Source organism: Wyeomyia smithii, chromosome 2 (assembly GCF_029784165.1).
Source record: "Wyeomyia smithii strain HCP4-BCI-WySm-NY-G18 chromosome 2, ASM2978416v1, whole genome shotgun sequence".
Lineage (NCBI taxonomy): Eukaryota > Metazoa > Arthropoda > Insecta > Diptera > Culicidae > Wyeomyia > Wyeomyia smithii.
Window position 1 is genome coordinate 198,165,669 of NC_073695.1, and position 13,305 is coordinate 198,178,973.

Here is a 13,305-nt window from a genome sequence, read left to right on the forward strand (position 1 = left end):
GGCTGGTAAGGGTGGCATTTCAACCAAACTCTTTAAAGTCTGGATCATGCTGAGAGTGTGGTACGATGAAGAATTACCCTCGGACTGGTTGGAGAGTCTCATATGTCCGATCTACAATAAAGGCCACCTCCTGGGCAATAGTAATTATCGAGGCATAACCCTTCTCAATACCGTTGTCAAAATTCTCTACCGTATTCTGTTCCATATAATGCAGCCGTAGTCGGAGACCTTTGTTTGCGATTACCGATGCGGTTTTTGAGGGGAACGCTCCACTATGGACCAAATGTTCACCCTGCAACAGATCCTCGATAAATTTCGAGAATTCAACTTGCAGATTCACCATCTGTTCATAGACTTTAGGGCAGCGTACGATACAGCTAGGAGAAATGAGTTATGGCAAATTATGCTCGAACATGGTTTCGCATCAAAACTAATTAGGCTGATACTTGCCACCCTTGAAGGCTCTACTTCATGCGTCAGGATAGCCGGTGGGATATCGGACTCCTTCGTGACGTTAGATGGTTTGAAGCAGGAAGACGGGCTGTCAAACTCATTGTTCAACATCGCAATGAAGGGTGCTATACTGAGGGCTGGCGTGCAAAGAAGCTGCACCATCATTACGAAGTCTCACATGCTTCACATGCTCACAAATCTACATCTTTGTTATCAACTGTAAAGCAGTGGAAGAGGCCCTCGGACCCTCAGGAGGGAAGCTGCGAGAATAGGGCTCATCATTACCTCTGTCAAAACGAAATACATGGTGGCTGGTAGAGAGCGTAGTAGTCCGACGGATGTCGGTGCTGAGGTGGTGTTAGAAGGGGAAACTTCTGAAGTAGTTGATGAATTTAATTTAGATAGAACGACGGATAGCAGCTGCAAACATAGCCTTTTACGAATTGCGAAACCAGCTGAGGTCCTGCAGTCTGCAAACCCGTACTAAACTTGCACTCTACAAAACACTAATCCTTCCCGTGGCGTTCTACGCCCATGAAGCATGGGTGTTGAAAGAGGCTGATCTTGTTGTTTTTGAGTGTAGGATTTTGCGTTCAATCCCTGGCGGCCAACTAGAAAATGGTGTTTGGCGCAGACGCATGAACCTTGAAGTGTACCAGGTATACAAATCGCGGATATAGTTAAGCGTATCAAACACGGCAGGTTGCAGTAGGCTGGGCATGTAGCTAGAATGCCAGAAAAACGACCAGCGAAGACTATATTAAGCAGAGATCCCGATAGAGACCGTCGACTTCGAGGTAGACCCCGCGCTCGTTGGACGTGTGCTCTCGACGAGAATGCCCGCGAAATAGGTGTTAGGGGAGATTGGGGGCTAGCAGCAAAGATGAATAGTACAAGATACCTGAGAGTCGAACTAATTTGTATACTGGTAGTTTGATATGGCGGCAAGGTGACGAAAGGTGAAGCGATTTTTTTAATGTCCCATCATGATCCTGCTATCTAATTTTCAATATTCTTGCCCGGCGGATTATGCACGATAAATCGATTTTGCTAATAACCAGTTTTATGCGCATTTAAGTCATCAGATAGCAGCACTAACCGTTGTTAGGGTGGATATAATGTATGAAAAAAATGGAAGTCAGGTATCTTGTTCTTGTCATCTTTGATAGCAGCCCAAGACCAAGTGACATGGCGACGTATTCTGGATTCGACATTGGATCGATAATCGGTCTGTCGCCGTAAAAGTAAAAGTAAAGTAAGTAAATCGTATCCACGCATCATATTTTCATCGATTTCAAAACAGTGCACACTGGGAAAAACGGACCCAAATTCCCACTGAATTAATGCCGCTGAGCTGGCAACCTGAAATATAGCATTTCTTATGTAAAATTGGTCAATAAATCGATTGGTGATAGTTTCATCCTGTGCAGAGCATACGCGTAGTGGAAGACTGGATGCACTCCAGGAAACTGGAGCCAGCGCACTATAAGACTGAGGTTATTGTTGTAAATAACAGAAAGTCGGAGCAGGAGGCATCGATCAGTGCTGGCGCATGCACTATCGCCTCAAAACGCTCCCTGAAGCTTTTGGGGGTTATGATCGACGACAAGCTCACGTTCGGGAGCCACGTCGATTATACCTGCAAGAAAACTTTCATGGCTGTGGCGGCGCTATCTCGCATGATGGCAAACAGCTCGGCGGTCCGCATCAGCATCATCGCCAAAGAGGATGTAGAGTGCTTCGACCAACGCGACACGAGTGGTATACGCAACACCATACGGCCATCTTCAATGGCCAGGTGGCAGCGGGAGTGGTCCAACACTACAAAAGGTAGATGGACACACCGACTCATTCCAGAGTTATCATGCTAGATTAATAGGCGCCATGGGGAAGTAACCTCCCATCTGACACAGATCCTGTCAGGCCATGGCTGCTTTAGGCAGTACCTGCATAGGTTCGGGTACGCCGAGTCCCCTATGTGCCCCGCTTGTACGGGTGCGGACGAAAACGCGGAGCATGTGTTCTTCACATGTCCGCGTTTCGAGCGGAAAAGGTACGAAATGCTGACAATAAGTGGGACGGACACCACGCCAGAAAACATTGTGCGTAGTATGCGTGAGAATAGGGAAATCTTGGATGCGGTCATCAAGGCCGCATCACAGATCGTTCGTATTTTGCAGGGCACCAATCGACGGGAAACCATCGATGTGCCCCAGTTAGTTAACGGTTAACTAACTGGCCTGTATAGGCTGCTCTGCTACCCGTAGAGGTAATTGCAAAAAGCACGACTGGCCCTCTCCCTGAAGTAATGCCTAACGGCGGTCCCGGGGAGACCAAGGGCTTTAGCTGTTCAGCTTAAGGTTGCTCAGCATGAGTAAAAGCAAGGTATGGGAAAAGGCCTATATTCCCAAAAATACGCAAAAATGTGGTGAAAAGGGGCAAAATAGACTATTTTCCGTGCCCTGCACAAAATGAAACCATCACCAATCGATTTATTGATCAATTTCACATAATAAATGCTATATTTCAGGTTGTTAGTCCAGCGGCGATTATTTAGTGGAAATGTGGGTTCCGGGTTTTTCATTAAAAATCGCCGCTAGACTGGCAACCTGAAATGTAGCATTTCTTATGTAAAATTGGTCAAAAAATCGATTGGTGATAGATTCATTTCGCGCAGAGCACGGAAATGGTCTGTTTTGCCCCTTTTCACCCTATTTTTGCGTATTTTTGGGAATATATGCCTTTTCCCGTGCCCTGCACAAGATGAAACTATCACCAATCGATTTTTTGACCAGTTTTACATAAGAAATACTATATCTCAGGTTGCCAGCTCAGCGGCAATAATTTAGTGGGAATTTGGGTCCGTTTTTTCCCAGTGTGCAGTGTACGAAACAATAGATCGAGGACAACTACGGAAATCATACACGAGAACGAGGAATTCTCGGATAAATTAACAGGGCGGATCATAGCAAAGGTGCATAAGGTGATGAAGTTTCATGCTAATTGTTCAACATATTCCTTGAAAGTATGATACGAAGAGCGGGAATTAACACGAGTAGGGTCCACATTGGCTCGATCAAATTAAAGGAGACGTCTGGGAAGTATTTTGTCTCATGTGCGTATCTGTATGTTTTTTTTTCTTTTGTTTTGATTCCTATGGCTTCAGACGCATGAGCCTCTGTCAGTTTACACTTTTAATGGGTAGTTTTTTATCTAGAAGTGAAATTAACTGCAAATTATCAAATAGGTTAACAAATTAACTGAATCTGAATTTGTAATAACTTCACAACATTAAAGTTTTCTTCGTCGAAATGCAACACACGCTCCGGTTTCTGATAGACTGATACAAGCTAGTTTACACGACTAATATTTGAAAGAGCTCTAGTGTACGAACAATTTTTTGATTTGATTTTTAGGACTTATTTTTTTGAATCGGTAATTTTTTTTTTGATTTTTTTCAATGGTCTACAGAGCGAACATATTAATACAGCAAATTTACGTGATCACGATGTTATTGTAATTCAAAAAGTACCCATATACAATGTGTTGATATAAAAATTAATACTGTACAGCCAATACATTGATACAGTGTGCACGCTTTTAAGTTTTTAGACATTAAATATATGGAACTTCGCCAATTATTATATTCAGTACCAATGTGTCAATTCAAGTATTCTAAGTTATGCAAACGTATTCTACTTTGCTTCTATATTGGGCAGTTTGCTATGGATACCGTGCACGCTATTTTGATTGCGCTCAGTAGGGGTAAACAGGGTAAGACCGCCCTGCGGGGTAAGACCGTCCACCGTAGATTTACTACCAAGTTATATAATAATTGAAAAATTTCTTTAGCGTGTCTATTACAGCATAATTACATAACATTTTGCACCCTTTTCTGCTTTGATAGTGCGCGAACGGTCACAGAAATAAAAAAAAAACAACATTTCAGCTGGCAACCAGTCAATGCGCTAGTGTTTTGCGGCAACGGGACTTAAGGCTTTTCTGTCTAAAAATCTATTGTTTTGTTTGTGAATATACGTTTAATCGGTTGCCTGAATCTGTTTCCTTTCGGAAATATCGAAAGCCGTGAGGAATCTTGTAACTTTGACTACTTTTTCGGTGAAATATGAAAATGTTCCTCTGGGGGTAAAGCCGCCCACTATACATGGGGTAAACCGCCACGTATATAACTGTTTGTTGTTTTGCTTCGAGACCCAAATGCATCGACACTACAAAGGGAATGTTTACAGGATCAGTAAAGCAATTTCAAGCCACATAAGACAACGATGTTAATCGACCATTTTCGATTTCGTTCAAGTTTCCTAGTAATATTTTTTAACAAAACTAATTCTTGAAAAAAGTTAACTTGTGTAAAGATGGTATTAATGAACAAAAAAAATTAGAGCCAGAACGGTTTGTTTGACCGGTATGGCGTTTCCGGCAGAGTTGAAAATAGTAGTTAATAGTAGTTTTGTCCTTCCGAAAAAAGTATACTCTGTAAAAAAAATTTAAAGGAAAGATAAAAAAATAGAATTAAATTTTTTTTTTTCAAAATAATCATATCTTTGCCGGCAAAATCTACAAAAGGTTAGCTCAACTTTGATGGTTGTTGGATAATGGAGTGAAAAAAAATTGAATAGCTCAAATTTTGTAAAGAAAAATTTTTTTGGCCGGTTCGTTTGACTAGTATAGAATTGTGGGTAAAGTTTCAGATAGTAATTTTGTTCTTTAAAAAAAATAAAAAAAAATAAAAAAAAACAACTTTGCCAAAGGCACTCTATCGATAAAACCAACCGTTTTGGCCCTTAAAATATTTGTTATCCTCAACAGATGGTGGGCGATCTTACTCCGCTGGTGGGCGGGCTTACCCCGCATGAAAAAGATCTGCAAATTTTCAATGAATTTTTAAAATGGAAAAAAAAGCTGGAAAGTAAACAAAAATATTTCAGTTTTTATTTCTTAGATGCGCGTATTGAATAGTAGAGCCTCTTTGCGAAGAAAAAATGAAATTGCAGCCGCAACTTTTTTTTCTACAAACAGAAATGCTTAAGGTGGCGGTCTTACCCCGCTTACCCCTATTACTATTTCAACACAACAGTATCAACATTCAATAACCACGCAATGTAATAGTGAGATGTATCTCATGGTGGCCTTGTTCTTAGAGATTTCGTCCGCGTTATTTTCATTTCATAAGCTCTTGTAAGCTTTATCCAGTATATCACGATTAAGAGTACCGGAAACAAAATTTATAACGTTATAATTTTTATTTCCAGTACTAACACCAATTAAGTGCATTCGGCGTATGTTAGTACTCATTTATTGTCATTATTTTCGTCTTCAAGAATTCCGAAAACAATTCTAATAGAACACAAAATCCAACAAAAATAGCGGTATTTATAAATAAAAATTGGATCAAAAAAGAAGCTTGATAAACACAGACACCGCAGCCAATTTCTTTAATTCCGGTTCACATGTTCACATCGGTTGCCGCTCAATGTACGTCAGAATCACGTAACTACGAACAATACAAATCGTCCATTATTTCGCCCGAAAAGCACACATATTTTAGACGGTTATTAATAATTTATGATACCGAGCTTCGGCTTATCTACTCCCCACCTAATGAAGACCGCCAGCGATGGCCTTCCATTCACTCACTTTGCGCTCTTCAAATCTGTTTCGTTATGTGAAATAGTTGGTCAGTTTGGAATTTTTAATTGAAACGAAAACAGATCCATTCCGAGTTTAACGCAAGTCGACTCTCCCACGATGCGCAAGACCCATATATGAACGGTCCAGTGGCTGTTGGAGTCATTTGGCCGCGTTATAAGATGACGGCTTCGCATGCATTACAAACTTTAACACACACACACATCAATCCGCCAAACAACTGCCGAAATTTGGAAAATTCTCACATATATAAAAAGATGCGAATGCTCTGCGGCTTGGAGCAACAACGTCGGACCCGATTAGTGCATTCGAGCCGAAATACATTACGGCCGATTGTATGTATGTGCGCGGATCATTAGCGAAACATGGGAGGACCCCGGGTCCGACCGCGAGAAAACAAAGGAAAATAATTCCACTTGTCCACGGTCGGTGCCGAATTTTCTCGTCCCAATAATTCAGCAGCTGAGCGGTTTTATTATTTTGGAAGCGTAGTAAACTGCCTAGGTATGCGAAACGTTGCTAGGCCAAAGAGAGGACGACGCACACGCCACTTTCTAACGGTGCGTTTTATTTCGCCTCGCACAAACACCTACGGGGGTCATTTTGGCGATGGTGCCCCCAAATTAAGCCAGATGAAATAGGAGATGATATCAGAAAGCTTTCCTAGCGATGCTAATCTTAATGGGCGGGTGTTCTCATCAGGTGGTGCGTGTGGAAAACAGTTCCAGAGAACGTCTGGCCGGACCTGGCAACCCCCCCAGGGCAATCCGAAAAAGCTGAAACTGCGCAACGGTAGTAATTATTTTCGGCACTCGACGAATGTGAATGAATATGTATATCTTTATATGATGGTCATTGTTTTTCCCATGATACATTTTCTCGCAGAACAATAGCAATATCTTAATTTTTATTGCGTTCATACAGCCAATGTTTTCTTCACTCGCGTCCGTTAGGTGACCCTTCGGGCGCAAGGTTTTCCTTTCCCCCTCTGCAGTACCCTCCTGCTACGAGCAGTGATTATAATTTTCGGACAAATGACTATTATGTGGAGATGGGCAGATTGCTGTGTCCGGATGTACGTACGTTACGATTTGGAGGAGTCCAATCGTGTCTCAAATGTCGGGTACGAGCTGAAATTTTGTCACTATTTCCTCGCTAATGACCCTTGTCTCCGTCAATTAATCTAGTAAGATTAGTGGCTACCGGTAATTTAAATTCGAATTTTATTATTAATAATTGTTATTAAAAGTATTGTTACAGTTGTTATTTTAGAATAATTGGTTGAATAAGGTTATGAAAATTGTGAAATCTACGAATCATTATTTGATGTTATTCCATACGTATCCATTACAGTGTGTTCAATTTTTATATCAACAAAGTAATTTCAACAGACAAAAGGTCACATTCGTGTACATTCTTGTGACAGTTGAACGTACATAGTTAAGAAATTACAAAATTTCTGACCGCGTGACATTTTTAGCGTAAGAAACAAACAAATATTTTTCGCTGGATTTAGCAAATATTGCTCATTCCGTCTAGTACAAATTCCGACCGATAACTCATGGTATGGAGGAAAAAATAACCCTCCAATCCTTAAAAAATAGGCAAAAACTGTTGAAAAATCAAGTGTTTATATTTATTTTTATAACTATCAAACATTTGAGAAAACGATACTCACTGTGCGGTGGTGTCAGCGTCAGCGACGAGACCGACGGCATGTGCGGAAAGGAGAGCGGCGAGTGTGGCGGCCGCGGCGGACCGTCCGATTGGTTGAAGAAGGGGGGAAAATTCAACGTCGGGCTGTGGAGAAAATCCTTCGGCCCAGGTCGATCCTTACCGAGACCTCCGCCGCCACCGGAATGACCGTGGTTTCCATCGCGGTTGTTCGAACCACCGCTGCTGTTGTTATTTTTACTACTACTACTGTTGTTGTTGTCACCGTCCGGCGTCAGACCCGGGGGTCGCAGCTGCGGCGAGGAGTTGTGATGCGATAAATGGGCGAGCGGGTGCTGGTGGGCGGCCAGAGCCAAATCCATGTGTTCTAAAAAATGGGATCCGTCGTCGTCTCCCAGGCGATCGTCGTCGCGGTCTTCCAGTTTGACACGTTTGTCGGCATGCGAGAGGCCGGATGGTGGGTTATTGTTCAGGTGAAACGATGGTGGAGGCGACAGGGAATTCATGGATCGGACTAGTGAAGAGCGGTTCAGATGCCTGATATCTTTCAGCGACAACCGTCCAATGGTGGGCTCCAGCGGGCTATCCTTTACGTTCGATTGGTCCGACAAACGGGAGTTAGCTTCTTTATGAGAACCACTGCTATTCGTAATACTTCCGGAATTGCTAGAATTCGAGCCCGTCGTGGATGATTTTTTCATGCATAGATTTTCTGGTCCGTCTAAAGCACCCAAAGAAACCGTAGATGCTGTGGAGTTATTTTTACTATCCTTGTCGATGTCATCTTCGGTTTTGCTCGATGTCTTCAATGGTTTCGACTCCTTCCGGTCTTCACTTTCGCTCCTCCGTAAGATTTCCTTAATATCATCATCATCGTCTTCCATATCATCTTCATTTTCACGTTCAATTTCGTTGTTATCGTCGGTGTCCTTTCCATCCATAGCATGAGGAATTGGGGTTGCGGGTTTACTTGTAAGGTCCTGTGGAGCGCAGTCTCCTGATCGCCGCCGTGGACGAGCCTGTTTTCGTCGGGGCATTGGAGACGTGCAAATATCTGGGTTCGGCAGGTTCAGAGCAGGATCAGCGAACACCTGCGGTGGCAGCAGCAACTTCGGAGTACTGGTACTCAGCATGCTCGTTGCGGTTGAGTTCTGATGCGGATGTCTAGCGTGATGCAGGTGGTTAAAGTTTGGCGACGGTAGAGACGGAGATGTCGGTGATATTATTGAAGAGTCAAGCAAACTAAAGTCCTCCGGGGATTGTGCCGGAGTTGGGGTATTACCGGCCACTGGATGGTCCACCAATCCTCGAACCTGCAATGATTCTCCGGCCTGTATTAAAACCGATAACCGCTCCTGGGGCACACTGATCTCACCGCGGTACATAAAATCCACAATTGCTTGCACTACCCATCCTCGGAAGTCTTTCAGCACTATCACAGGGTGTTTGCAGGGCGTCTCGGAGAACACACGCTGAAAAAATGGTGAGCAAGCCGACAGGACGACCTTGTGGGCACGGATGCTCGTCTCGGCACAGACTAGTGTGACATCCACCAGGGTTTTGGTCTGAAGTAGCGTATCGAACGCCCGTAGAATGTGGTTCTGGTGGTTGTTCCACCGAAGGCTGTAATGCTCCTGGTCCGCCATTATTTCAAATTTCTCTTTCATGAGTTTTGGTTGCTGAATTTGTGCATCCGAGTTGTGTGGTGGCGATTGGTGGGTATTCAAACGATTCCGTTATCTGTAAGAAAAGGAGAGGAAATATCCAAATTAATAGCAGTAACACTTACGATTGCATTGCAATGTTTTTATGTCGAAAAGAATTAGCGTGGCAAACACAGTAGCTTAAGTAATGGATCCGTAACCTATCATTTCGAAGCGAAACTTCTTTCGCTCATGCTAGGAAAGCATTGAAACCCGTGATTTAATAGCTCAATTTTTCAATTTGTCAGGCAGGCAGTCAAGCGCCCAGCAGTCATTCGCAAACAGTCGGCAATTTGCTTACACGAACTCTATTTAACAGCACGCTTTCAACTGGCTGCATCGTACACACAGCAGGATCAGGTTCAAAGCTCATACGCGTCACGCCACAAGGCGCCGACCGGTTTCAGCCGACCAGGATCAGCAGAACGGAGAACCACAAGTGTTATAGAATAGTGAAGAAAAAAAGTATTCAATTTACCAGTCCACCCAACCCCAGGGCTAGCCGAACCGTGTAGTCAGCTCACATTACTCCTTCCTCCCGGTTGAAATGACAGTGAATTTCAATTTTCTTCTAACGTTTAACGTTTCGCACGACAACTTTGCGCGCGAAAAGAAGTTCGCTGCTTTTAAAGAATCACTGCTCTATCGCAGTCGCAGCGCGTCTCGGTTGACGAGAAACTTTAACAATATTAGCCCTGATGGATGATGCCAAGGAGCCGAATGTTGCTGGTTTTGTTGGAGGAGGAAAATATCGAGAAAACTAAACGTCGGAAGCATCGAATTCGGTCTTTACTGCGGGAGCAGTTGATACTCTCGACTCTCAAGAGTTGGATGAAATTTGATTAAAGCTGCTCTTCCGGTTATTCGAAACTAGTGTTACACATAACCGTGCGCAATTTGCTCTAGGCAAGACGCAGATTGAAATATATGTATAAATCAATGGTGAAACCTTGGCATAGCTTTGCAATATTTCTACAGGTTAATATACAGGTAAATCTTAAAATAAATAAAACTGAAAATATTAATCAAAGCCGAAAAATCCTAATCACTCTCTTAGCAATCCTTTCCACTCATTGAAAACAACTATTAAAGTAGTGAGCGTAGTAGCGCTACAAACATTTTCGATAACCATCTAAAACAGTCAAATCGTAAATATAAGTATTAGTGCACTGCAAGTAATTTAATTACAGTTATACTGAAAGTTGATAAGGTTTCAAAAGCATTAACATATTATCATAATATTCATCAAGAGCTAACTTAAAAAATATCAATGCACTAAGAGTTAATAAAAATTATGAAAAAGTGACCAACTGATTATTTTTAGAATTAAAATGTGTACTCACACTTTGAAATTTATCCCCCTTGACATTTACATTTTGAGTACAGTTTAACAGCAATATTTAAAACTAACTGAGTATTCGGTATGTGGCTTACAAGTTACTGAGATCCGATTAGTTGAACTCGAAAATGTATATTCTATGGCACTAGTGAATTGTAAGATGATCATTTTATCAATCAGGGGCCAATCTTAAGTTAACACTCCTATAACCATTCTCTGCTGCAAGAAACACCTGAACTAAGTTTGGCAGACACAGGCCTAGCTGTTATGGAGTAACAAATACACCTTTACTTCTAAGGAGATGGATTTCATATCTAATTCAATATAATTTGATAAAACACCAGCGTCAGTAGCTACTTCTAACATATTTTAGACTCTCCGTTATCATATTATTAATAATTTTATCATTATATCAAGTCGTGGCGGTTAAATAAACGATCGAACGATTTATGAGTTTCATATATTGGATTTAAATAGCGTCGAACGTTATGTTTCAATCGCTAGATACCAACTTACGGCCTCTAGATATGAACCAAAAACTTAAAAATCATTCAATTCACCAAAGCTCTTATAATACACAATGACTTCCTAACCAATAAGGACTTACGTTTTCTTCACCGGCTACCCCTCCTTGTTAACAATTTTTATATGACCATCTCGTTTGCCAAGTCTGGTGGATTTTTTTTTTTGGTTTTTGGTTGAAGCATTCATGAGTTATTAAATAGTTGTATAGATTTATTTCGAACATGCATCGAGCAACAATTCGGAGATAGAGGTGCTGTCATCTTCACATTTTGCCTCAAGTTTTTAAGAACTTTTAATGTGGAAAAACAACTAAAACCATGCTGAACGTTAAGACACAAAGTTTTTGCTTTCAAGCGTTGTCTCGGTTCTGGAAACACTAATATTAATTGAATATACTTTCGGCTCTTGCATTTCAAAATGACGTTGGAGAACGCTTTTCGGTTTTTGGGAAGGGGTTGATATCAATATTAAAAAAAAAAAATTTAGTTTCACATGTGGCTTTGAAGAAAACAAATGTCGCCATCTTGGATTCAAAAAAGCACCGAACATCAATGTTTGGTCCCTGGACGTCATCCCGATTTCAACAATATTCATTAATCAGTTTTCATGCATTTTATGAGAGCAAAAGTCACCGTCTTGAATTTCAGAATGACTTAGCTCTCTAGATACTAAAAGTGATCAACTTGAGATAAAGAAAGAAGTTGAGCATCAATGATTGATCTTTGGACGTCATACCAATTCCGAAAATACCTATATTGTATTGTATTCGATCTTCGCAGAATTCCAAAAACTAAAAAAAAAAGTCATCGGGCACCGAGTTTTAGACTCTAAGTTTTAGTCTGGTTCCTGAAATACCAATATCCAATACTTAGTGAACATAAGTTGCGAACATATGCGTAAGCGTAGGTACTGCGTAGTTTGATGAAGTTTGATGCGGGTATTCAATAGTTATGGTGGAACATACATGGTGTCATCGTGAAGGTGATACATACATTTTCGCATAGGGAGGACTTCCCTGTTAATCAGCTGCGTTTGTTTTGACACATGTTGACACATGTTTATAGTATATTTGTATGTAAGTGATAAAGGCAATGTTCCATTCTTTTAGAGGAAAATTGCAATGGATTTTAGTAGAGAACAAATCAAGACTTTGTATTCCACTGGAATGAGCAAGATACATACAGATCAGAAAAAAGCTGCCACATGTGTATTTGAGCAGATTATTCTTGTACAGGACCATCAAACGATTCGAAGAAACTGGCACGGTTGTCCCCAATCAGTAACCGGGTGAAACGGAGTGTGCGGACTGCGGTCCGGTGATCAAAGCGGTTAAAGGACGTATACGGCGAAACCCAGCCTAGTCGGCCAAGTGGCTCGTGAAATGAACATGAGTCATAACACAATGAGTAAAATAATTAAAAATGATCTAGGATACGAAGTTATCAAGAAGCCAAAGATTCAAGTATTATCTCGTAGAAATATTACCGGCAGGGTTGCCAGGTCTCGACTGCTACTAAAGACGCACGCTATTGGAAGGAGACTGTTTTGAACAAGCAAAATGATCGTGTGTATGGAGCGTGTCTTCGTGATGTTCCATGATTTGGGGAGTGGTGTGAAAATTTATCAAAAGTACTATCTATAACATGTGATTGAAGATCTTGGCTGCCTAGTACCAAGAAATTATTTGGAGAAGAAAGTTTCTGCTTTTAACAGGATTCATCGCCAGCGAATAAGGAGTTCAGCAGTATTGCAATGAAAATTTACTTTGTTTTACCTCAGCACCTCTGTATTCGGAGGTACATGCTTGGAAGGCTGGGTGAAGTAAACACACGCTGCCCTGGTCCAGATGGTATACCAGCCACAGTTTTTGCTCGCTGTGCTGCAGCACTAGTGGAACCCCTGTGCCGTATTTTTAAAGATTGTTCAGGCAAGCTAAATTTC

General features: G+C 41.6%; 1 protein-coding gene across 1 annotated transcript in view; it reads right to left on the reverse strand.

Moving 5' to 3' along the window:
• LOC129721780 (protein jim lovell) overlaps window positions 1-13,305 on the reverse strand; it is a 102,637-nt gene that overhangs the window by 59,650 nt on the left and 29,682 nt on the right. Inside the window, exon 2 of the mRNA XM_055674720.1 lies at window positions 7,802-9,537. Coding sequence (XP_055530695.1) covers window positions 7,802-9,464 — 1,663 coding nt within the window. The 5' untranslated portion in view covers window positions 9,465-9,537. The remainder of the gene's footprint in view (window positions 1-7,801; window positions 9,538-13,305) is intronic.